Source organism: Heptranchias perlo, chromosome 33, assembly GCF_035084215.1.
Source record: "Heptranchias perlo isolate sHepPer1 chromosome 33, sHepPer1.hap1, whole genome shotgun sequence".
NCBI classification, from domain to species: domain Eukaryota; kingdom Metazoa; phylum Chordata; class Chondrichthyes; order Hexanchiformes; family Hexanchidae; genus Heptranchias; species Heptranchias perlo.
Genome location: NC_090357.1, coordinates 31523199 through 31550909, shown reverse-complemented (window position 1 = coordinate 31550909; position 27711 = coordinate 31523199). Strand labels below are relative to the sequence as shown.

The following is a 27711-nucleotide window of genomic DNA, read 5'->3' as shown; positions in this document are numbered from 1 at the left end:
CCACCAAGCTGGATGGCCACCCACTTACTATCCTCCTGAACTCTCTGCAGCTGCAGGGTGACCACATCCTGGGACGTTCGCTCTAGGAAATTCTCAGCCGCCCGTATGCACTGCAGTGACTTTTTAAAAATTTGTTCATGGGATGTGAGTGTTGCTGGCAAGGCCAGCATTTATTGCCCATCCCTAATTGCCTTTGAGAGGGTGGTGATGAGCCGCTTTCTTGAACTGCTGCAGTCCATGTGGTGAAGGTTCTCCCACAGTGCTGTTAGGTAGGGAGTTCCAGGATTTTGACCCAGCGGCGATGAAGGAACGGCGATATATTTCCAAGTTGGGATGGTCTGTGACTTGGAGGGGAACGTGGAGGTGGTGGCATTCCCTTGTGCCTGCTGCTCTTGTCCTTCTAAGTAGTCAGGAGTTTGGGAGGTGCTGTCGAAGAAGCCTTGGCGAGTTGCTGCAGTGCATCCTGTGGATGGTACACACTGCAGCCACAGTGCGCCGGTGGTGAAGGGAGTGAATGTTTAGGGTGGTGGATGGGGTGCCAATCAAGCGGGCTGCTTTGTCCTGGATGGTATCGAGCTTCTCAACTGTTGTTGGAGCTGCACTCATCCAGGCAAGTGGAGAGTATTCCATCACACTCCTGACTTGTGCCTTGTAGATGGTGGAAAGGCTTTGGGAAGTCAGGAGGTGAGTCACTCGCCACAGAATACCCAGCCTCTGACCTGCTCTTGTAGCCACAGTATGTGTGTGGCTGGTCCAGTTAAGCTTCTGGTCAATGGTGACCCCCAGGATGTTGACACCGTTGAATGTCATGGGGAGGTGGTTGGAATCGCTCTTGTTGGAGATAGTCATTGCCTGGCACTTGTCTGGCACGAATGTTACTTGCCACTTATCAGCCCAAGCCTGGATGTTGTCCAGGTCTTGCTGTATGCGGGCACGGACTGCTTCATTATCCGAGGGGTTGCGGATGGAACTGTACAATCATCAGCGAACATCCCCATTTCTGACCTTATGATGGAGGGGACGTCATTGATGAAGCAGCTGAAGATGGTTGGGCCTAGGACACTGCCCTGAGGAACTCCTGCAGCAATGTCCTAGGGATGAGATGATTGGCCTACAACAATAACTATCATCTTCCTTTGTGTTAGATATGACTCCAGCCACTGGAGAGTTTTTCCCCCGATTCCCATTGACTTCAATTTTACTAGGGCTCCTTGGTGCCACACTCGGTCAAATGCTGCCTTGATGTCAAGGGCAGCATATGACCACTCATCAAGCTCAGAAACCTCGAGTTTGAGTTCTAGCAAGTGGATGGCACTTCCTGCTATGTGGTTATCCAGGGCACATGAAGCGTCCTGTAGTTGGCACACAAGCAGGCAAATGGGTCCCAGCTGGCTGGATAAATGAATCAAATTGGTCCAAATGGCCTTCCTGAGCCATTATCTTGTGATCTTGTAAACTAGCTGTCCAAGAACCCGTAGAGACATCAGGACAAAAGATGTTATCAAACTAGCTCTCCTTTAATTACAAAGATTGGCAAACACAATGCTTGTGGATGAAGCTTGGAGCTCCTGTGAGTAGCTAGGTTCAAAAGGAATAGCTTGGCCCTGTTAAACAATTAACATATAAAAATTCTCCATCATCTGGCAGGAATTAACGATAGAATTATTAATTGCATGTGCATAAGCCATCAATACCCACGCAGACAGCCTGTCTGGGTTCCAAGCTGAATGCCTAGCATTGTGTTTCTGTGTGAACCTAAGTTTTTAATTTCATGTGCTTTTATAGTGATATAGAATCCAAGTAAGCTAAAACAAATATTTTCCATTTTTAATCACATGTAATTCTTTGGCCACCTCCCCTAATTCTTCTCCTATTCCTGGGCAGGCCAGACCCACCCGTGACGTGCCATGGGACATTTTCTTATGTTAATCAGTACCTTTAAAACAATGATGTTAGGTCATGTAAAAAGAACCACTGCATTTAAACTACAAGCATCTTGCTGGAGGCACACTTCAAACAACCCAACCAAAGAAACACAGCACTAACCAACAGAAGCCAAGACAATACAAAGCATGGAAAGTGTGCGCTGTTGCAGCAAAACATCAGGGACACTTACCTGGTTAGTAGCCAGGGTTCCCAACAAGACATCTTTCTACCTGCCACAGAGCACCAGAAGAGCATTAGACTGTAAGGGACAAATGTGTGAATAATACCATTTGGATAGCAAATGGCTTCAGGCCATCCCATAAATACAACAGTAACATTTTAAAATAGCTAGTATTACCAGCAAATCCAATAAACTGAATTTACAGTGAATTGTGATTTACCAAGGAAGATGCTGCTGCCAAAGTCACAGTAAAAGGAGGTAGCTAAGATACTGGATGGGCTAATAATTGATAAAGAGGAGGTACTAGAAAGGCTAGCTGTACTTAAAAGTAGATGAATCACCCGGTCCGGATGGGATGCATCCTAGGTTGCTGAGACACATAGGGGTCGAAATCGCAGAGGTGCTGGCCCATAACCTTCCAATTCTCCTTAGATATGGGGGTGGTGCCAGAGGACTGGAGAATTGCAAATGTTACACCTTGGTTCAAAAAAGGATGCAAGGATAAACCCAGCAACTACAGGCCAGTTTAACCTCAGTGGTGGGGAAACTTTTAGAAACAATAATCCGGGACAAAATTAATCACCACTTGGACAAGTGTGGATTAATAAATGAAAGCCAGTACGAATTTGTTAAAGGCAAATCGTGTTGAACTAACTTGATTGAGTTTTTTGATGAGGTAACAGAGGGTTGACGAGGGCAATGCAGTTGATGTGGTATATATGGACTTCCTAAAGGCGTTTGATAAAGTGCCACATAATAGGCTTGTCAGCAAAACTGAAGCCTATGAAATAAAGGGGGCAGTGGCAGCATGGATACGAAATTGGCTGAGGGGCAGGAAACAGTAGTGCTGCACAGTTGTTTTTCGGACTGGAGGAAGGTATACAGTAGTGTTCCCCAAGGGTCGGTACTAGGACTTCTGCTTTTCTTGATATATATTAATGATTTGGGTGTGCAGGGCACAATTTCAAAATGTGCAGATGACAAAAATTGGTTGCAAACAGTGAGGAAGATAGTGATAGACTTCAAGAGGACATAAACAGGCTGGTGAAATGGGCGGACGCATGCCAGATGAAATTCAATGCAGAAAAAAGTGTGAAGTGATACATTTTGGCAAAAAGAACGAGGATAGGCAATATAAACTAAATGGTACCATTCTAAAAGGGGTGCAGAAACAGAGAGATCTGGGGGTATATGTGCACAAATCTTTGACGGTGGCAGGACAGGTTGAGAAAGCGGTTTAAAAAAGCATACGGGATCCTGGGCTTTATAAATAGAGGCAAAGAGTAGAAAAGCAAGGAAGGTATGTTCACCCTTTATAAAACACTGGTTCGGCCACAACTGGAGTATTGTGTCCAATTCTGGGCACCACACTTTAAGAAGGATGTGAAGGCCTTGGAGAGGGTGCGGTAGCATAGTGGTCATGTTACCGGACTAGTAATCCAGAGGCCTGGACTAATAATCCAGAACCATGAGTTCAAATCCCACCTCGGCAGCTGGGGAATTTAAATTCAATTAATTAAATAAAAATCTGGAATTAAAATACTAGTATCAGTAATGGTGGCCATGAAACTACCGGAATGTCGTAAAAACCCATCTGGTTCACTAACGTCCTTTAGGGAAGGAAATCTGCCATCCTTATCTGGTCTGGCCGATATGTGACTCCAGACCCACAGCAATGTGGTTGATTCTTAATCACCCTCTGAAATGGCCTAGCAAGCCACTCAGTTGTAAAATCTCACTACGAAAAGTCATAATAAGAATAAAACCGGACGGACCACCCGGCATCGGACACGACAACGGCAAAACACCAAGCCCAGTCGACCCTGCAAAGTCCTCCTCACTAACATCTGGGGACTTGTGCCAAAATTGGGAGAGCTGTCCCACAGACGAGTCAAGCAACAGCCTGACATAGCCATACTCTCAGAATCATACCTTTCAGCCAATGCCCCAGACTCTTCTATCACCATCCCTGGGTATGTCCTGTCCCACCGGCAGGACAGACCTACCAGAGGTGGCGGTACAGTGATATACAGTCAGGAGGGAGTGGCCCTGGGAGTCCTCAACATTGACTCTGGACCCCATGAAATCTCATGGCATCAGGTCAAACATGGGCAAGGAAACCTCCTGCTGATTACAACCTACTGCCCTCCGTCAGCTGATGAATCAGTCCTCCTCCATGTTGAACACCACTTGGAGGAAGCACTGAGGGTAGCAAGGGCACAGAATGTACTCTGGGTGGGGGACTTCAATATCCATCACCAAGAGTGGCTCGGTAGCACCACTACTGACCGAGCCCTGAAGGACATAGCTGCCAGACTGGGCCTGTGGCAGATGGTGAGCGAACCAACACAAAAGGAAAAACTTACTTGACCTCGTCCTCACCAACCTACCTGTCGCAAATGCATCTGTCCATGACAGTATTGGTAGGAGTGACCACCGCACAGTGCTCATGGAGACGAAGTCCCGTCTTCGCACCGAGGACACCATCCAATGTGTTGTGTGGCACTACCACTGTGCTAAATGGGATAGATTCAGAACAGATCTCGCAGCTCAAAACTGGGCATCCATGAGGCACTGTGGGCCATCAGCAGCAGAACTGTATTCCAGCACAATCTGTAACCTCATGGCCTGGCATATTCCTCACTCTACCATTACCAACAAGCCAGGGGATCAACTCTGGTTCAATGAGAAGTGTAGAAGAGCATGCCAGGAGCAGCACCAGGTGTACCTAAAAATGAGGTGCCAACCTGGTGAAGCTACAACTCAGGACGACATGCATGCTAAACAGCAGAATCAACAGGCTATAGACAGGGTTAAGCAATTCCACAACCAACGGATCAGATCAAAGCACTGCAGTCCTGCCACATCCAGTCGTGAATGGTGGTGGACAATTAAACAACTAACGGGAGGAGGAGGAGGCTCTGCAAACATCCCCATCCTCAATGATGGCGGAGTCCAGCACGTGAGTGCAAAAGACAAGGCTGAAGCGTTTGCAACCATCTTCAGCCAGAAGTGCCGAGTGGACGATCCATCTTGGCCTCCTCCCGATATCTCCACCATCACAGAAGCCAGTCTGCAGCCAATTCGATTCACTCCACGTGATATCAACAAACTGCTGAGTGCACTGGATACAGCAAAGGCTATGGGCCCCAACAACCTCCCGGCTGTAGTGCTGAAGACTTGTGCTCCAGAACTAGCTGCGCCTCTAGCCAAGCTATTCCAGTACAGCTACAACACTGGCATCTACCCGACAATGTGGAAAATTGCCCAGGTATGTCCTGTCCACAAAAAGCAGGACAAATCCAATCCGGCCACTTACCGCCCCATCAGTCTACTCTCAATCATCAGCAAAGTGATGGACGGTGTCGTCGACAGTGCTATCAAGCGGCACTTACTCACCAATAACCTGCTCACCGGTTCTCAGTTTGGGTTTCGCCAGGACCACTCAGCTCCAGACCTCATTACAGCCTTGGTCCAAACAAGGACAAAAAAAGAGCTGAATTCCAGAGGTGAAAGTGACTGTCCTTGACATCAAGGCAGCATTTGACCGAGTGTGGCACCAAGGAGCCCTAGTAAAATTGAAGTCAATGGGAATCAGGGGGGAAAAGCTCTCCAGTGGCTGGAGTCATACCTAGCACAAAGGAAGATGGTAGTGGTTGTTGGAAGCCAATCATCTCAGCCCCAGGACATTGCTGCAGGAGTTCCTCAAGGCAGTGCCCTAGGCCCAACCATCTTCAGCTGCTTCATCAATGACCTTCCCTCAATCATAAGGTCAGAAATGGGGATGTTCGCTGATGACTGCAGTGTTCAGTTCCAATCGCAACCCCTCAGATAATGAAGCAGTCCATGCCCGCATGCAGCAAGACCAGGCTTGGGCTCATAAGTGGCAAGGAACATTCACTCCAGACAAGTGCCAGGCAATGACCATCTCCAACAAGAGAGAGTCTAACCACCTCCCCTTGACATTCAACGGCATTACCATCACCGAATCCCCCACCATCAACATCCTGGGGGGTCACCATTGACCAGAAACTTAACTGGACCAGCCACATAAATACTGTGGCTACGAGAGCAGGTCAGAGGCTGGGTATTCTGCGGCGAGCGACTCACCTCCTGACTCCCCAAAGCCTTTCCACCATCGAAAAGGCACAAGTCAAGAGTGCGATGGAATACTCTCCGCTTGCTTGGATGAGTGCAGCTCCAACAACACTCAAGAAGCTCGACACCATCCAAGATAAAGCAGCCCGCTAAACATCCACTCCTTTCACCACCGGCGCACTGTGGCTGCAGTGTGTACCATCCACAGGACGCACTGCAGCAACTCGCCAAGGCTTCTTCGGCAGCACCTCCCAAACCCGTGACCTCTACCACCTAGAAGGACAAGAGCAGCAGGCACATGGGAACAACACCACCTGCACGTTCCCCTCCAAGTCACACACCATCCCGACTTGGAAATATATCGCCGTTCCTTCATTGTCGCTGGGTCAAAATCCTGGAACTCGCTTCCTAACAGCACTGTGGGAGAACCGTCACCACACGGACTGCAGCGGTTCAAGAAGGCGGCTCACCACCACCTTCTCAAGGGCAATTAGGGATGGGCAATAAATGCCGGCCTCGCCAGCGACGCCCACATTCCATGAACGAATAAAAAAAGATTTACTAGAATGGTTCCAGGGATGAGGGACTTCAGTTACGTAGATAGACTGGAGAAGCTGGGTTTGTTCTCCTTGGAGCAGAGAAGGTTAAGAGGAGATTTGACAGAAGTGTTCAAAATCATGATGGTTTAGGTACAGTAAATAGAGAGAAATTGTTCTCATTGGCAGAAGGGTCGAGAACCAGAGGACACAGATTTAAGGTGATTGACAAAAGAACCAAAAGGCGAAACGAGGAAAAACCTCTTACACAGCAAGTTGTTATGATCTGGAACGCGCTGCCTGAAAGGGTGTTGGAAACAGATTCAAGCGTGGCTTTCAAAAACGAATTGGATAAATATTTGAAGGGGAAAAATTTGCTCCGGGGAAAAGAGACTAACTGGATTGCTCTTACAAAGAGCCAGCACAAGCTCGGTGGGCCGAATGACCTCCTTCTGCGCTGTAACAATTCTATGAAGGGTATCTTTTGCTGCCCAATATCTAATTAAACCTTAGTATATTCATGACCTAGGGATCGAAGAAAAGAATCTTTGTTACACATACTGACCAGCGTAATACTGCATGTGCATTCTCCTGTCTTTAAGGGAGACTGAAAAGCATACTAGCTGGACGATGCACTATTGTAAACTAACTAGCTTATTTTGCGTAACATGCATGAAAGAACAGAATACAAGTTTCAAAGCAAGACAGGTTAATTTGCTACTGCTCATTATTCAATGAAAACAACAAAAAGACAACTCTTACCACCATTCGATATGAAAATTCATTTCAAGCCAGCTGTTCCTAGCCAACTGGCATGCGTTCAACATATCCAATCTGGTGGGTGTGGGGTGGGTGTACGTGCATGTATGTGCGAATGGGAGATCTTACCTAACTGTGTGGACAAAGGCTTTTCCCGATTTAATACTCAAAAAACTCATTCCACCCACATAGCTGAATATATAGCAGACATCTCTGTTGATATCCAGAAATGCTTCTCAATGATCTGACTATTTTAACTCGTGAACCCCTGGTGTCCTCCCATTGTTTAAAAGCTACAGCAGCAAAAATGAAGTCTCATGACTGTCCTGTCTCATTTTCAGTAATGGCAAATCAACCTAGTCACGAGTGCTGGTTAATCAGTCAAAAAATGCTGCGGCCATAATGATGAAACCAAAAACACTACACTCACTTTTCACCTCCCCAGTACACTTTCTATATTGCTCATCATTTTCTTCAGTATCGTTAGCCCTATTGTATCATGAGCCTCCCTTTTAGGTTTCACTTTAGTTTTAATCTCTATCCATAGAACTCTACACTTAGATTCCTATAAGGTGGGAAACGGGTGCAACGATCTACCTTATATTCTATCCATTGCATACTTGAAGGTTTCCCAGCGCTGATTCATCTACCATTTGCAGGACCACGGGGAAAGAGCGGGACAATGGGACTACCTGGAGTGCTCTTACAAAAAGCTGGCACAGGCTTGATGGGCCAACTGGCCTCCTTCTGTGCTGTAACCATTCTATGATTCTACCAGTTTGCTAAGTCTTCTGTCCAGTTATTTTGGCCCAGATTTCTTCTTATATGGTTCAGGCCAGCATCCTTATCTTTGACTCATTACCTTCTTCTATTCTTACATCAAACTCAACCATGTTATTTGTTTCTGCTTCTCAATTGTTCTCCAACTAACATTAGCTATTTATTCCACTTCATTTCTCAGAAATAAATCAAACAATGCCTTTGTTGGATCAGAAACATATTGTTCTAGGAAGCAGTCCTGGAGGCATTCTATAAAGCATTCACCACTTTGACCACATATATTACTTCTATTCCAGTCTACCTTGGGATAATTAAAACCACCCAATTATTATTGCCCTGTTCTTACTTATCTCTCTGAACGGTCTACAAATTTCCTGCTCTCTCTCATCTCCACTGTTTGGTGGCTTGTAATCAAGAATTATACTATTTCCTTTTCTATTCCTTAACTCTTCTGTTAATGTAAGCCCACAGCACCCATCTGTTCTAATGTTGCAATAGAATCCTTCGCTAACATTGCCTTTTCCCCCTCTTAATCTCTCGAGTGTTATAATCAGGACTACAACTCATCCGCTTCATCCTGGATCACAATGTCTTCACCTTCGATAACCAGTTCTTTACCCAAACACACGGAACAGCCATGGGGACCAAATTCGCACCCCAATACGCCAACATTTTCATGCACAACTTCGAGCACGACTTCTTCACTGCACAGGACCTCCAACCAACGCTACACACCAGATACATCGACGACATTTTCTTTCTATGGACCCACGGCGAAGAATCACTGAAGAGACTACACGATAACATCAACAAGTTCCATCCCACCATCAAGCGCACCACGGACTACTCCTCAGAATCGGTTTCTTTCTTGGACACACGAATCTCCATCAAAGACGGGCACCTCAGCACCTCACTCTACTGCAAGCCCACGGACAACCTCACGATGCTCCACTTTTCCAGCTTCCACCCGAACCACGTCAAAGAGGCCATCCCCTATGGACAGGCCCTGCGAATACACAGGATCTGCTCAGACGAGGAGGAACGCGATGGACACCTACAGACGCTGAAAGACGCCCTCGTAAGAACGGGATATGACGCTCGACTCATCGATCGACAGTTCCGACGGGCCACAGCAATAAAATCGCATAGACCTCCTCAGAAGACAAACACAGGACGCAACCAACAGAGTACCCTTCGTCGTCCAGTACTTCCACGGAGCGGAGAAACTGCGCCATGTTCTCCGCAGCCTTCAACATGTCATCGATGACGAACACCTCGCTAAGGCCATCCCCACGCCTCCACTACTCGCCTTCAAACAGCCACCCAACCTCAAACAGACCATCGTTCGCAGCAAATTACCTAGCTTTCAGGAGAGCAGCATCCACGACACCACACAACCCTGCCACGGCAATCCCTGCAAAACATGCCAGATCATCGACACAGATACCACCAACACACGAGAGGACACCACCCACCAGGTACATGGTTCATACTCCTGTGACTCGGCCAACGTTGTCTACCTCATACGTTGCAGGAAAGGATGCCCCAGAGCATGGTACATTGGCGAGACCATGCAGACACTGCGGCAACGGATGAACGGACACCGCGCAACAATCGCCGGACAGGAGGGTTCCCTCCCAGTCGGGGAACACTTCAGCAGTCAAGGACATTCAGCCACCGATCTTCGGGTAAGCGTTCTCCAAGGCGGCCTTCGAGACACACGACAACGCAAAATCGTCGAGCAGAAATTGATAGCCAAGTTCTGCACCCATGAGGACGACCTCAACCGGGATCTTGGGTTCATGTCACGCTACACGTAACCCCACCAGCGAATAAAAGTTATCTGTTTTTAATACAACGGGTCATTCTCTGTCTTTCTCTTCCTTTCGGATGTTTCTCCCTCTCTGTGTCTGTCTTTTGTTCTGGCCGTTTGTATATTCGGTGGTCCTGTAGGTAACATCTCTCTGTCTGAACACTTTGATTGCCTTGACAACGGGCAGTTGGAAAGATTATCTGTAATCACCAGGTATTGTTCTCTGACTATAAATGCGAAACGTTCAAGGAATCCCACTCACTCACCTGACGAAGGAGATAATCTCCGAAAGCTTGTGATTTTCAAATAAAACTGTTGGACTATAACCTGGTGTTGTAAGATTCTTTACAATAATCAGGATTGTTATATTACTCAATCTTGACTTTTTTTTTTAAAATTCCTCTTCCCTCAGATCAATTCTTTATTATTGTTTGTTTTCTTTTTCCCCTTTTCCGATGCCATATTAATGTAAACCCTCTCCAGCAAGGATACTGGTTTCAGCCCTGTTTAAATAATCACACCATTTCCTCGTTACTGTCTCTCAAACTCCTTACCTTGCTATTCTTATAATGACGAATGTGTGACAGAATTTCCCAATCTGCTAAGAATGGGACTCCACTCATGCTGTAGCCATAGCAGCATTCAAAATTGGCACTGGACTCTAAAATGTACTAATTATCGGGTGCGACCAGCCAATACATACAAAACAGCAGACATGTTGGCACTAGTAATATAGAAATACATAGAAGTTACAGCACGGAATCAGGCCATTCAGTCCAACCAACTTGTGTTGGCATTAACCCTCCATGTGAGCCATCCTGTCTCCATATCCCATTGAACCTAATCCTGAAATGTTGCTTCAACCACGAACCCTGTAAGTGAACTCCACAGCCTCACAACCGTGTGAAAAAGTTTCTCCTGACCCAGTTTTAAATCTTATATCTATGGCCCTTCATTCTAGACCCCTCAACTACAGGAAGCAGTCTTCTTCTATCTACCCTGCCCCATCCTTTCATTCTTTTAAACAGTATTATATCACCCCATAATCTGCATTGTTCTAACGAAAACAGAACCACTCTTTCAAGTCTTCTAGTATTTGTATTTCCTAAATCCAGGAATGTGTGCTGTACCCCCTTTCAAGTCTCAATATCCTTCCTGCAGTGTGGAGCCCAATGCTGCAGTCTAACTGAGGTCTTATCGTGTTCCCACATGTGCTTGTATAGATTTTTACAAACTGAACATCTCCATGTCTATCGAAGTATTTTGAATATGCTGGGAGACCACTAGCTGCTATTGACTGGAGCATCACTGTTACTATGTATGGGCATAGTACATTTCTGTAAACACAAGGATGGTACAATCTCGTATGTAGCACCCATAAAGGCACAGTGCAAAATACCTATCAAGGCACAGAAATTCTGGATAAGGGCCAATCTTCTTTTCCTTGCTCCCATGTTGGTACAATTCCACAAGTGTGGGCTGCTCTCCAATACTTTGTCCAGGTGGCCATTCTTCATTATGAGCCAGGACAGTGACTGCTGGCAGGGGATTCAACCGCGGGAGGCAACATACTGAGCTCAATCCTGTCATAACCCATCCACAAATGCACACTGGAGAAGTAGCAGGAACATTGGCTGATCTTTGCATTCTATAGCCCAGGACATCAGCTGTCACAGCACAAATCGCAGCACCACCATCAATACCCTGGGGGTCACCATTCACCAGAAACTTAACTGGACAAGCCACATAAATTCTGTGGTGAGTGACTCACCTCCTGACTCCTCAAAGCCTTTCCACCATCTACAAGGCACAAGTCAGGAGTGCGATGGAATACTCTCCACTTGCCTGGATGAGTGCAGCTCCAACAACACTCAAGAAGCTCGACACCATCCAGGACAAAGCAGCCCGCTTGAGTGGCACCCCATCCACCACCCTAAACATTCACTCCCTTCACCACCAGCGCACCGTGGCTGCAGTGTGTACCATCCACAGGATGCACTGCGTACCATCCACAGGATGCACTGCAGCAACTCGCCAAGGCTTCTTCAACAGCACCTCCCAAACCCACGACCTCTACCACCTGGAAGGACAAGAGCAGCAGGCACATGGGAACACCACCACCTGCACGTTCCCCTCCAAGTCACACACCATCCCAACTTGGAAATATAACGCCGTTCCTTCATCGTCGCTGGGTCAAAATCCTGGAACTCCCTACTTAACATCACACGGACTGCAGCGGTTCAAGAAAGCGGCTCACCACCACCTTCTCAAGGGCAATAAATGCTGGCCTTGCCAGTGACGCCCACATCCCATGAACGAATAAGAAAAAGACTATGCAAGAACATAGGAAATAGGAGAAGGCTGTACGGCCCCTCAAACCTGCTCCGCCATTCAATAAGATCATGGCTAATCTTGGACCTCAATTCCACTTTCTCACCCGACGCCATATCCCTTGATTCCCTTAGAGTCCAAAAATCTTTCTCTCTCAGTATTGAATATATTCAACGACTGAGCATCCACATCCCTCTGGGGTAGAGAATTCCAAAGATTCACAACCCTCCAAGTGAAGAAATTCCTCCTCATCTCAGTCCTAAATGTCCAACCCCTTATCCCAAGACAATGCCCCCTAGTTCTAGAATCTCCAGCCAGAGGAAACAGCCTCTCAGCATCTACCCAAGTCAAGCCCTCTTCGAACCTTATATGTTTCAACTAGATCACCTCTCATTCTTCTAAACTTCCGACAGCATAGGTTCTATTCAATCTCTCCTCATAGGGCAACCCTCTCATCCAGGAATCAATCTAGTGAATCTTCATTGCACTGCCAGGCAAATATATCCCTGCTTAGATAAGGAGGCCAAAGCTGTACACAGTACTCCAGGTGCAGTCTCATCAAAGCCCTGTACAATTGCAGCAAGACTTCCTTATTCTTGTCCTCCAACCCCCTTGCATTAAAGGCCAATATACCATTTGCCTTCCTAACTGCTTGCTGTACCTGCATGTTCACTGCCTGTGTTTCGTGTACAAGGATCCCCAAATCCCTCTGAACATCATTTAAGAGTTTCTCACCATTTAAAAAATATTCTGTTTTTCTATTCTTCCTACCAAAGTGAATAACCTCACATTTCCCCACATTATACTCCATCTGCCACCTTCTTGCCCACTCACTTAACCTGTCTATATCCCTTTGCAGACTCCTTGTGTCCTCCTCACAGCTTACATTCCCACCTAGCTTTGTATTGTCAGCAAACTTGAATACATTACACTCGGTCCTTTCATCTAAGTCATTAATATAGATTGTAAATAGCTGAGGCCTAAGCACCGATCCCTGCGGCACCCCACTAGTTACAACCTGACAAACTGAAAATGACCCGTTTATTCCGACTCTCTGGTTAACATCAGAAAACAATCCTCAATCCATGTTAATATATTACCCCCAATCCCATGAGCCCTAATCTTGTGAACAACCTCGTGTGGCACCTTATCGAATGCCTTTTGAAAATCCAAATATAATACATCAACTGGTTTCCCCCTTATCTACCCTGCTAGTTACACCCTCAAAAAATAAATAGATTTTTCAAAGATGATTTCCCTTCCATATAGATTGGATGGCTGTTTTACAGCAAATTACCAACTTACCAACTGAGCAATCAGGGAGGCTCGAAAATCCTGTACCTTTGAAAGGTTCTACCGAGGGAGGGAATGCTCATTATAACTTTAGACTAATAGCACACACCATGAAACTGCTATCTACAGACAGCAGTACCAACCACCATCTGCAGTCCAGATTTCAAGTAGCTTCTGCAGTCAGGTAGAAATGTAAAAGTGAAGATTGTTGGTTAATGTTCTATAAAAGGAGATCTTTAAAGAGGATTTCCCAACATCAGGTACTGTATCAGTTAGTTATGAAAGATAGCAGCAATCTCCAAGGCTGCTAAAAACAGCCTTGTAGCTTGTACAGCAACATGAATTCTAAGTGAGCTAGATCGGAAACCCTGGCACAGATTGAAAGGCATTACTGTGTAGACTGCCTTTTGATCTTTTTGAAATGTATCGCATAATAGCCTGCCTCTAAACATTTCATTAAAGAGTGGTACAGCAGTTCAATCTATTACTGAATCCAAACCTTTAATGCTTTTGGAATGGGCAATGGGGTGCAGCTGGCATGGTACTCCATCATAAATCTGCACTTTGGTCAAGGTGGTTTTATCTGATTATTGAAGATCAATGCTGTATGCAACATGTAGTATGTATTATTCAGGGCCATGCATCAGCCTTTAGCCTCTCCTAGATAGTCACACCACTTATTTCAGCCAACTATTTTAGTCTTAGTAAGTTGAAAGCTTATCCTCAGCTATGCACAATTAAACTGTCATCTAACAGGAAGGACATTACATAGAAATACATACAAGATACATGATGGGGAAAAAAAGCCATTTGGCCAACCTGTCCATATCAGCATTTACACTACATGTTAGCAAATGGCCCTAGTCATATTTACACACTCTGTTCCCAAATCCCTTCAGCCACCTATCCAATCTAATCTTGAATGCTGGCATCATTGCTGCCTCAACCACTAACCCTGGAAGTGAATTCCACAGCAGCCTCATAAGGAGGACAATGTTAAAGTCAGACAGTGGAAAGCACCACTTCTGTACAGGGCTAAAAGACCCAAATTTCTTTTAAACAGGCATCTAAGTTCTGACCCTTTTAAGTTTGAGCTGTCTGAAGCTAATGGCCAAAAATCTAACAGCATGACAGTGCAGCCTCCAACAGAGTCACACAGAGCAGACAGCGCAGCCTCCCCATGATTTCCCAGTCTGAAGGCAAAAAAAGCTAGTTTCAAGGCCTCTGCCACTGGTCCCTTTAGTAAGCTACTGCAAGGGGTACAAGCATGGCTTGTACCCCCAACACCCTGGCTGATACCTATTCCAACTAGCAGTAATGAACCAATACAACAATCCAAAATGTTAGGGTACAATTAACATAAGAGGAATAATGCTGTGCACTTTCTGTGGCACCATTACCTCTGCTGCTCTTCAACTTACACCAATATCCAAGTTCATGCCCAATGAATATTAAAAAGGCCACTTAAAGGCCACTTAAAGATAATTACATTTTCAAAATTAAATGAAAAATGCATTTTTCATAAAATTTAACATTAGGGGCATCTTCCACTCACCCAATGCAACATGAACACACCACAGAGTGCGATTTGCAACTCCAAACCCTGCCATTCACAATTCAAATATTTAACATGTTTCAGCAGCAGCTGGTAGTCACCATCATGAGCTGGCTTGTGTCTGACACTCATCATTCAATGGATCCCCCTCAATACACTTAGTGTCCCATGAACAAAGTAAGGGTCTTGGTGTCCCAGGACTGCAATTCATTGTTACTAGCAAATGTAAGCAACGCTTTGGAGCCGATAGGAGACCGTGGAAGCCACTGAAACAGCAGTGTCACAAGCACACAAAGCAGTAGCCGCACTACTGCACCATTGCCAGCTGGCACACCTGTGTGTTTGTACATGATTTCAAGTCATTTTTTTTCCATGTGTGTTGCTCAAACAAAAATCTTTTCAGGTATTTAAAGACTGTGCCTAATTAATACAGTCTTTGAGGGGAATGATCAAAGGTGAAGGTGTATGTAGAGGTAAGTGTTCTTGCACATTCAGTACAAGGTGGACATTACTTGCAAAATGACTCCCTTCGTCTCAAATACATCCTTATTTGAGGATATCTTCTGCAGAACACAGATGCAAGTCAGTTCAATGAAGAGGAAATATAGCTGATGCCCTCTACCGACATCAGGCGAGGAATCGAAAAGAGCTACCATTAGCAATCATTGAGTAATCAAGCTCTTCAACTGACAGAACATTTTTTTAAAAATTTAAGCAACACACAAATATCAGAAAATAATTTAAACACGGGGGGTGCGACGTTCAGCCCAACAATGCATCAGAAAACACTTGCACCATTCATGGACAAAACAAACAAAAGCACTGGAGCCATGAGCAAAGGGAAGATAATTCTGAATAACCCAACTCCAGACATTGCTGCCTGCAGCACTGAATCTAAACCGTGGTCCAGAGAATCTGTAAACACCAGCATTAAAATGTCCATCACCAGGAGAATGGAGTCAATTCCTCCCCTCCAACCCCGAGGAACCTCGGATGCGCACTCCTCTCCAGCCCGGGGAAGGTTTGGTGCCCGGCACATGCCATGCCGGCCCGGCCCGGCCAAACCCAACCCAACCCGGCCCGGCCAAACCCAACCCAACCCGGCCCGGCCCGGCCCTCCTGGTGATGACGGTGCTCCCAGTTCAGATAATCCCCCGCAGGGCCGGGCCCCGAGAGCCGCGGAGATTTCTGAGGTAAATCAAAGCGGGCCCAGCAGCCAGCGGACTGTCAGCGGCGGCTTGGCCGCTCCTTACCTCGACGTAGGCGGCCCGGGCGGGCGCTGCCGCCAGCAGCAGCAGGAGGAGAGTAATGACGACCCCGGTTGCCATGACGGTCCGTGTCCCGGTTCCACTCCGTCTCTGGGTTCCGAGCGTCTGAATTAAACTGCGCATGCTCCCGATTCGTGCACACCGACGCACCGTGCGCCCCAGCACGTGCGCGCTCCCGATCCGGCCGCGCGCGCGCGCTCCCGATCCGGACACGAGCGCGCGCTCCCGATCCGGACGCGCGCGCGCTCCCGCAGTTCGCAAGGGCCGTAAGTCCCGAGCGCTCAGAGCGAGCGGGAGTTTCCCCTCAGAAACCCTCCCCGGTGTCATCCAACCAAAAAATAATCTTAAACGGCCCCTTTATAGAGGGGCAGAACTGATAGAAACCTAAATCACAGAACAAGGGAAAATGGTCAAATTAAATAATGTTGCCACCCTGTGGACTATGCCCCTCCAGTGCCCACCGGTCGCGGAAGGCCTCAAGTGTACTGGCAGACACCTGATCCTTCTCCAGGGCCACCCGGGCGCAGACAAGGCCGTGGAGGAGAGACAGGCGGTGGGAGCGACCACCCCCTCCCACGGGCCTCTGGATGACCACCTTGGCCAGGCCCAGGAGCAGACCCACGAGGAGGTCTCCCGACTCGCCCGCCCCCCCTACACCGGGTGTCCAAAGATCAGGACTGTGGGACTGAAGTGGAGCCAGAAGTTGAGGAGCAGCCCCCTCAAATAATGAAACAGGGGTTGCAACCTCTCATACACCGTGTACAAGTGGAACACGGACTCATCCAGGCCACAAAAGTTACAGGCAGCCAGAGAGTCCGTGAGGTGACCGAGTTGCTCCATGTATCACTCTCCACCCCAGATCCAAAATGATCACCACAGGGAGTATGTGGCCGCTCCCTTCTCCTCCCCCGGCAGTTTGCAAAGACAGAGGGGTGGAAGGTGTGTTTTTCGAGGAGGGGGATATGACAGTGGTTTTGAAAGGTGGGGGGGACAGGAGAGGGAACCATTTACAATGTGATTTACAAAAACATACGTTACAAATTTCACTGGTCTACGGAGGATATTCCCTTGGGTTCAGTGTCCTGTGAGTGGGTCACACATTCCCTACGATCTGGAGAGCCAATCTTTGGTTAAACAATAGTGTGATCCAGGGATCGGAATATAGACCCTTTGTTATATGTAAACATAGAAATATAGAAAATAGGAGCAGGAGTAGGCCATTCGGCCCTTCGAGCCTGCTCCGCCATTCAATATGACCATGGCTGATCTTCCATCTCAATACCGTATTCCTGCTCTCTCCCCATAACCCTTGATGCTTTTTGTGTCTAGAAATCTATCCAGCTCCTTCTTAAGTGACTTGACCTCGCCAGCCTTCCGTGGTAGAGAATTCCACAGGTTCACCACCCTCTGAGTGAAGAAATTTCTCCTCATCTCAGTCCTAAATGTCCTACCCCGTATCCTGAGAGTGTGACCCCTCGTTCTGGACCCCCAAGCCAGGGGAAACATCCTCCCTGCATCCTGTCTGTCTAGCTCTGTCTGAATTTTATGTTTCAATGAGATCCCCTCTCATTCTTCTAAACTCGAGTGAATACAGGCCGAGTCGACCCAATCTCTCCTCATACGACAGTCCTGCCATCCCAGGAATCAGTCTGGTGAACCTTCGCTGCACTCCCTCCATGGCAAGTATATCCTTTCTTAGGTAAGGAGACCAGAACTGCACACAATATTCCCAAGTGTGGTCTCACCAAAGCCCTGTATAACTGCAGTAAGACATCCTTGCTCCTGTACTCAAATCCTCTTGCAATGAAGGCCAACATACCATTTGCCTTCCTAACTGCTTCCCAATCTATCACCATTTAAATAATACTCTGCCTTTCTGTTGTTCCTTCCGAAGTGGATAACTTCACATTTATCCACATTATACTGCCTCTGCCATGTATTTGCCCACTCACTCAACTTGTCTAAATCGCCTTGAAGCCTCTTTGCATCCTCCTCACAACTCATGATCCTACCTAGTTTTGTGTCGTCAGCAAACTTGGAAATATTACATTTGGTTCCCTCATCCAAATCATTGATGTATATTGTGAATAGCTGGGGCCCAAGCACTGATCCCTGCGGTACCCCACTAGTCACTGCCTGCCACCCCGAAAAAGACCTGTTTATTCCTACTCTCTGTTTCCTGTCTGTTAACCAATTTTCAATCTATGCCAGTATATTACCCCCAATCCCATGTGCTTTAATTTTGCACACTAACCTCTCATGTGGGACTTTATCAAGAATTAATGAACCCCCATTGTCTTAAAGCTAATATAACATGCAAAGCTAAACAGATGATGTCTATGATCTGTCCATCTGTTATTACACCCAGGACCATCGTAATCAACACTCGATTTAAGTTGGAATTAATACAAATGTCAACTGTGGCTCAGTGGGTCTCACTCTTGTCTCTGAGTCGGAAGGTTGTTGGTTTGACTTGAACACAAAGTCCAGGCTGACACTCCAATGTGCTGCACTGTTGGAAGTGCCATCTTTCGGATGAGATGTTAAAGTGAGGCCCTGTCTGCCCTCCCAATACTTATCCCTTAACAAACATCACGAAAAAAAAATAGATTCTCTGGTCATTATCACTTTGCTGTTTGTGAGATCTTGCTGTTTGCAAATTGGCTGCCTCGTTTCCTATATTACAACAGTGACTACACTTCAAAAGTAATTCATTGGTTGTAAAGTGCTTTGGAATGTCCTGAGGTTATGAAAGATGCTATATAAATGCAAGTCTTTCTTTTATCTGTAAGCTGAGTCTAACCTATAACATGTCTCGGACATCGGGAGGGGGGTGTCTCGGACATCGGGAGGGGGGTGTCTCGGACATCGGGAGGGGGGTGTCTCGGACATCGGGAGGGGGGTGTCTCGGACATCGGGAGGGGGGTGTCTCGGACATCGGGAGGGGGGTGTCTCGGACATCGGGAGGGGGGTGTCTCGGACATCGGGAGGGGGGTGTCTCGGACATCGGGAGGGGGGTGTCTCGGACATCGGGAGGGGGGTGTCTCGGACATCGGGAGGGGGGTGTCTCGGACATCGGGAGGGGGGTGTCTCGGACATCGGGAGGGGGGTGTCTCGGACATCGGGAGGGGGGTGTCTCGGACATCGGGAGGGGGGTGTCTCGGACATCGGGAGGGGGGTGTCTCGGACATCGGGAGGGGGGTGTCTCGGACATCGGGAGGGGGGTGTCTCGGACATCGGGAGGGGGGTGTCTCGGACATCGGGAGGGGGGTGTCTCGGACATCGGGAGGGGGCGTCTCGGACATCGAGTGGGCGTCTCGGACATCGAGTGGGCGTCTCGGACATCGAGTGGGCGTCTCGGACATCCGGCAAATAGGTTACTTACATACATCCAAATGCGTCTCCGTTAAACCGGAAGTGGGTATGTTGGATCCAGGTTGCGGTCGCGCTGAAAGTTTCATTTGTTTTAACATCCCACCGGCCCCCAACCCACCCGTTCTTGGGGGTTAAAATTTCTCCCATAGTGTCAGAATTGGAAGTAAATCACAATGAAACTACAATGTTTAAAAGAAGATAAAGAAAAAGAACATCTAAAGCCAGTTTCTTACAGCTCCATGTGCTTTTTGCTTAGTACTCTAAATATTCAATTTTTTTGGTGAGACTGTATCATGCTGTGACTGTGATCCGTTCTAAGTGACTGTATCCCACTGTCTGACTACCTCGCTCTGTACGATTGTAACCCATTCTGTGTGACTATATCGCACTCTGTGTGACCATCCCACGGTGTGTGTTTGTAACCCATTCTGTTTGACTGTATCCCGTTCTATGTGTCTGCATTCTTACACTGAGTTACGTTGAGTCTACAGCACATAAACAGGCCATTTGGCCCAACTGATCCATGCCGGCGTTTATGCTCCACACGAGCCTCCTCCCTCCCGACTTCATCTAACCCTATCAACATATCCTTCTATTCCTTTCTCCCTCATGTGCTTATCGAGCTTCTCCTTAAACGCATCTACGCTATTCACCTCAACTATTCCTTGTGGTAGTGAGTTCCACATTCTAACCACTCTTTGGGCAAAGAAGTTTCTCTTGAATTCCCTATTGGATTTATTAGCAACTATCTTATATTTATGGGCCCCGAAGCCCTCTGCCCTCTGTTGCCGAGAGTAGGATACAATCACAGAACGAGATACAATCAAACAGAATAGAAAACAGAGTAGGGGTTAAGGGTAGTTACTCAGACTGGCAAAAGGTGGGAAGTGGTGTTCCACAGGGATCGGTGCTGGGACCACTGTTGTTCACCATTTACATTAACAATTTGGACTCGGGAATCGGAAATACAATTTCAAAATTTGTTGACAACACCAAATTGGGGGAATAGTTAATACTGAGGAGGACTGCGACAAAATACAGGAAGATATTAATAAACTTGCAGAATGGGCGTGTAATTGGCAAATGAATTTCAATATAGATAAGTGTGAGGTGGTACATTTTGGTGGGAAGAATTAGGAGGCCACCTACTGTTTGGATATTAAGAGTCTAAATGGGGTAGAGGAACAGAGGGATCTGGGGGTACAGATACACAAATCACTAAAAGTAGCGATGCAGGTTAATACGACCATAAAAAAGCAAACCAAGTACTGGGGTTCATTTCGAGAGGGATAGAATTGAAAATCAGAGAAGTTATGTTAAACTTGTATAGAACCTTGGTTAGACTACACTTGGAGTATTGTGAACAGTTCTGGTCTCCATATTATAAAAAGGATATAGAGGCATTGGAGAAGGTGCAAAAAAGACCAACTAGGATGATACCAGAACTGAGAGGTTATACCTATCAGGAAAGACTGAGCAGGCTGGGGCTGTTTTCTCTCGAAAAGAGAAGACTGAGGGGTGACCTGATAGAGGTCTTTAAGATTATGAAAGGATTTGATAGGGTAGATGTGGAGAAGATGTTTCCACTTGAGGGGGAGACCAGAACTAGGGGCCGTAAATATAAGATAGTCACTAATAAATCCAATAGGGAATTCAGGAGAAACTTCTTTAACCAGAAAGTGGTTGGAATGTGGAACTCGCTACCACATGGAGTAGTTGAGGCAACTAGCATTTTCGGGGAAGTTAGATAAACACGAGGGAGAAAGGAATAGAAGGATATGCTGATAGTGTTAGATGAATTAGGGAGGGAGGAAGCTCGTGTGAATCATAAACACCGGCACAGACCTGTTGGGCCGAATGGCCTATTTCTGTGCTGTAAACTCGATGTAATTAATGAGCTTGTTGATAAAGTACTTGGACTAGTCAGTGTCCTGACTGCTATGTCTCTTCAATGGTAGTACTATTGAAAGGCAATAATGAAATGCTCCAGTGCATTGATCCAAAGGCACTTAAACAAAGCCCACAAATGTAGTCGCCACCCACTTTGAACAATAGATAATGTTCTGCCGGAAATAGCAAAATTGGAACTATCCATGGCTGTGAATACAAAGAATGGATTTTGGCGTGATGTATTAGATGAAGAATCAAGCTTGCTCACTACCTTTTCAACACTATTTAGAAGGTACAGATGGTTGCATCTTTCCGAATCTCTCCAGCCCGAGAAATCCCAGAGATGACTTCATGAAACTTTTGGAAATCTGGCAGGAGTCACTGTCACGGCAAATGGCATTTCAGTCTGCAGTGCAGATGAACAGAATCATGCTTGAAAACTGGAAATCCGGTTGAAACGATACCAACAAAAAGACACTGAACTGAAGAATGATGCGCAAGGATTGAGAAGTGGAATATTTAGGTCAGATATTATCTGTGACCTGGATAATTCACTTCTCATCACCTACTGCCAACAAGGAATCCAGGGAATACTTGCAATGATTTCACTATTTTATCTGCTCCAAAGTTATCAGATGTAATTGCTCTGCTTTGTGACTTAAGAAATTAGCTTTACATGGGATTGTCACCATGAGAAATGTCTGCAGGAAGTGAAGAAGATCATCTCTAAACTATCAGTGTCACAAATAAAGGAAATGGGGGAAAATCAGCAGCCGTCTAAACACAACAAAAAAACCCTGCTCTGGCCCCTCAGGTCTCTGCATTTGATTTGTTTTACATTGCGTTTTTTCTTTAAGAGTCAGCCGCACTTTTGGTGCAAACACTGTAAGTTGTATAATGTCTGTTTGTTTCTCCTACAGCAGCTCCTGGACTCTGGATTATTCGTACATGCTGACCATCAGTGTTTTACAATCCTCTCCATGAGGTGATCATTTGCTGATGGAATGAGTGCTGTTAACTTCTCTGGCACTTCTCACTCAGTCACCCCAGAATGCTCTGAAATTTGCTTTTATGCTGTCAATAGCTCTTACATTGTTTTTTTGGGTTGTTATGTCATGTGTTTCAGATGCTTTGGAGGCCTACAGAAGTAATTGAAAAGGAATCGGCAGCATTTTGCTCTTGTGAGCAATGTTTAGAACAGGTAGTGGCTATGTAGAAGATCACAGAATGTGGTGAAGCTCAGGGAAACTCCTCACATTGCTTTCATCGATTTTCATCAATATTCAACATAGTGCCTCATGCAGTCCTCATGAAGAAACTGGAAGCTATGGGAGTACATGGCCAAATTTTGGATCCAACTGGAACATGTCCTGCAGACTCACAGACATGCACTGCAGACTCACAGACGTGTACTACAGACTCACAGACGTGTACTTCAGACTCGCAGGCGTGTACTGCAGACTCACAGAACCTATTTCTTTCCAAAGGAGAATGAGGCATAGTTGTCCACTGTCACCCATCTTATTTGATTCTTCCATCAATGATATGGGTTAGACCCCATCTGGAGACTGTGTTCAGTTCTGGGCACCACACCTCAGGAAGGATATATTGGCCTTGGAGAGGGTGCAGTACAGATTCGGGACTAAAAGGGTTAAATTATGAGGACAGGTTGCATAGATTAGGCTTGTATTCCCTTGAATACAGAAGATTAAGGGGTGATCTAATTGAGGTGTTTAAGATGATTAAAAGAGTTCATAGGGTAAATAGAAAGAAACTATTTCCTCTGATGGGAGAGTCCAGAATAAGGAGGCATAACCTCAAAATTAGAGCTAGGCCGTTCAGGGGTGATGTCAGAAAGCATTTCTTCACACAAAGGGTACTGGAATTCTGGAACTCTCTCCCCCAAAAAGCTGTTGAGGCTGGGGGTCAATTGAAAATGTCAAAACTGATATTGATTGATATTTGTTAGGCGAGGGTATATTAAGGGATATGGAACCAAGGTGGGTAGATGGAGTTAAGATACAGAACAGCCATGATCTAATTGAATAGCTGAACAGGCTCGAGGGGCTGAATGGCCAACTCCTGTTCCTATATGTTGAATAACATCTTCGCAGGTATTATTCTGTTGTTGCCAGATTCGTTTCGGGATCTACCGCAATCTACTCACCATTATTTTGGCTTCAAAAAGGTGCAGTAGTCTCCAAAATGCTGGAAAATGTATCAAAAAGTATCACAAAGTGTCAAAGGTGAGGATTTCCTGTCGGAGCATGCTCCAGATCCCCCGAGGAAATACATTCTGCACCATCAGAGCTCACTCCCCTTCAACATTCCTAAATCCACCACTGCAAATATTGCACTTTGATGCACATTAGTTTTGTTCCCCTGAAATAGAACAGATGGAATATTAAGTTTATCTGCAGCTTTACTAATGACAAGTTCATGTCCAAACATGGACAAAAGAGCTGAATTCCAGAGGTGAGGTGAGAGTGACTGCCCTTGACATCAAGGCAGCATTTGACCGAGTGTGGCACCAAGGAGCCCTAGTAAAATTGAAGTCAATGGGAATCAGGGGGAAAACTCTCCAGTGGCTGGAGTCATACCTAGCACAAAGGAAGATGGTAGTGGTTGTTGGAGGCCAATCATCTCAGCCCAAGAGCATTGCTGCAGGAGTTCCTCAGGGCAGTGTCCGAGGCTCAACCATCTTCAGCTGCTTCATCAATGACTTTCCCTCCATCATAAGGTCAGAAATGGGGACGTTCACTGACGACTGCACAGTGTTCAGTTCCATTCACAACCCCTCAGATAATGAAGCAGTCCGAGCCCGCATGCAGCAAGACCTGGACAACATCCAGGATTGGGCAAGTAACATTCGTGCCAGACAAGTGGTCTTGGTGGCATAGTAAGTAATGTAGATGGGAGCATAAAATTACAAAGAGACATTGATAGATTAAGTGAGTGGGCAAAACTGTGGCAAATGGATTTCAACGCAGGTTAAGTGTAAGATCATCCATTTTGGACCAAAAAAGGATCGATCCGAGTATTTTTTAAATGGTGAAAAGCTAGAAACAGTGGAGGTTCAAAGAGCCTTTGGGGTCCATGTACACAGATCATTAAAATGTAGCAGTCAGGTACAAAAAATAATCAAAAAGGCTAATGGAATGTTAGCTTTAAACTAGAGGGCTAGAATATAAAGGGGAGGAAGTTATGCTACAGCTGTACAAAGACCTGAATGGACCACATCTGGAGCACTGTGCACAGTTCTGGGCACCGCACCTTAGAAAGGATATATTGGCCTTGGAAGGAGCGTAGCGCAGATTCACCAGAATGTTATCAAGGCTCCAAGGGTTAGATTATGAGGAGAGATTACATAAACAAGGCTTGTGTTCCCTGGATTATAGAAAGTTAAGGGGTGATTTGAATGAGGTTTTGAGGATTTTGAAAGGAGTTGATGGGGCAGATGGAAAGAAACCTTTCCTGCTGGTGGGGGAGTCGAGGACAAGGGAACATAACCTTAAAATCAGAGCCTGGCCATTCAGGAGAGAACTTAGGAAACACTTCTTCACACAAAGGGTGGGAGAAGTATGGAACTCTCTCCCACAAAAAGCAGTGGATGCTCGCTCAATTAATAATTTTAAATCTGAGGTTGATAGATTTTTGCTTGCCAAGGCGGGTGGATGGAGTTAGGATACAGATCAGACATGATCTCATTGAATGGCAGAACAGGCTCAAGGGCTGAATGACATACTCCTGCTCCGATGTTCAAATGTTTCTTGGCCTATGTATAAGATCTAAGACCAAGCTGCCAGATGGATTTGTGGCAAGAAGAGGGAAATGGTTGTAGGAAGGGAAGATTCCAACTGAATTGATGTATAGAATCATAGAAAGGTTACAGCATGGAAGGAGGCCATTCGGCCCATCGAGTCCGCACCTTATTCAAGGCTCTTTGTCCAGTTCGTGCAGCTGGAATCCTCTCTCTGCAGTCATTTCCCCTTTTTGCCACAACTCCATCTCACAGCTTGGTCCTAGAACTCTTAGATTTGCTGAAGTCATTTGAAGGGGACTCAGCTTCACATTGGGCACATCGCTTTGCAAAGCTCCTTACATAAGGATCTGGACTAATAGTTGATAAGTACTCTGGTATGTTGACAGTGGGCTTGAATGTCTAGAACATCAAGGTAGCTTGCACATCACAAGCTGGCCTGCATAGGTCCTTTTACGCCAACCCATCAAACTGCTAACGTGGCAACTGAGGCTTAGGATGACAGTGTTAGCTGGAGGCTGCATATAGAAAATGAGCTTTGATATCCAAGGTTCAATTCGTACCATGATTGGGTTGCAGAGAGCCTCTTTCCAACTGGTGGAATCATTCTTTGATGGCATGTGGTCAGGAGGATGGTGCAATGCACTCATACATTTTATGGTCAGTTATGTATTTTACCACACCACTTAGGAGGAGCTCTTGGTACCTTTTGCCACTGGTGAGGACTCAACACTTATCAGTTTGCCTAATGACCAACTAACTGACTACCCTCCTTGTGATGAAGGTTAACAAGGTACCTTTAGGTTGAGTTGGTTCCGAGATAGCCTGACAATGATATTGAAATGCTACCTGAGTTAGCATGAAGTGAGTACTTGAGTACCCCATGGCATCAGTGATGATTGACCATTGTTTCATTGATGGGACCCGTGAGATGAGATTCTCCCCACTCAGCTCCAGAAAATCCTACAAACGAATGCTCAAATAAATAGTATGGTCCTGTATGAATAAGCTTATTAGTGTCCTGGGCTGGTATGCCGAGCAACTTGAACTGCTGAAACTCCACAAATACTCCGATGCACACTTTGGAGATCCGTAAGCCTTGGATCTTGTCAATCCAACACAAAGTTCTTCGTATCAGTTGAATGGAAACTTGACTGAGCTGAATTTCTCAATCGTTGATTTTCGAGAGTGTTGAGCTTGATGATGGCCTTGGTTACAAAAAGCAATGTATTTTCATTTATCTCTTGCTGGCTCTTTAATGTCAGTGAGTTTGCAATCTGTCGATGGCTTATGCTCATGAAATCCTGCCTCACTGCAATGCAGAAGTTTGGCAGGGACCTTGACAGAGGTTCTCATTTCATAAATATTGCAACACAAAATGCACACTCAGACAATTTGAACCGACCCGCAACAAAGGAAGGCAAACTTAACTCCCACTCTCTCTCTCTCTCTCTCTCTACTCTCTGCCCCTCAAAAACACACACACACTCTCATCTGTCTCTCTCTCCCCCCTCACTCACCTCTCTCTCTTCTTTCTCCCCTCCCACACCTCCCCCTCCCACACTCTCCCCCTCCCACAACTCTCCCCCTCCCACACTCTCCCCCCTCACACACTCTCCCCCCTCCCACACTCTCTCCCCTCTCCCACACTCTCTCTCTCTCTCCCCTCACACTCTCTCTCTCCTCTCCCCCTCACACTCTCTCTCTCTATCTCCCACCTCACACACTCTCTCTCCCCTCACACTCTCTCTCTCGCCCCCCCTCACACTCTCTGTCTCTCTCCCCCCTCACACTCTCTCTCCCCCCCTCACACTCTCTCTCTCTCCCTCCCCTCACATCTCTCTCTCTCTCTCCCCCCTCACACTCTCTCTCTCTCTCCCCCCCCACACTCTCTCTCTCTCTCCCCCCCTCACACTCTCTCTCTCTCTCTCCCCCCCTCACACACTCTCTCTCTCTCTCTCTCTCCCCCCTCACACTCTCTCTCTCTCTCCCCCTCACACTCTCTCTCTCTCTCTCTCCCTCACACTCTCTCTCTCTCTCCCCCCTTCACACTCTCTCTCTCTCTCCCCCCCTCACACTCTCTCTCTCTCTCTCTCTCCCCCCCCTCACACTCTCTCTCTCTCTCCCCCTCACACTCTCTCTCTCA

The 27711-nt window shown here is 46.4% G+C and overlaps 1 protein-coding gene across 2 annotated transcripts in view; it reads right to left on the bottom strand.

The window, feature by feature from the left end:
• aplp2 (amyloid beta (A4) precursor-like protein 2) overlaps positions 1-16678 on the bottom strand; it is a 146796-nt gene extending 130118 nt beyond the window's left edge. For both annotated transcript variants that reach the window (XM_067971115.1, XM_067971118.1), the window contains exon 1: positions 16526-16678. In XM_067971115.1, the coding sequence (XP_067827216.1) occupies positions 16526-16663 (138 nt within the window). In that variant the 5' untranslated portion in view covers positions 16664-16678. The remainder of the gene's footprint in view (positions 1-16525) is intronic.
• Positions 16679-27711: the final 11033 nt, after the last annotated feature.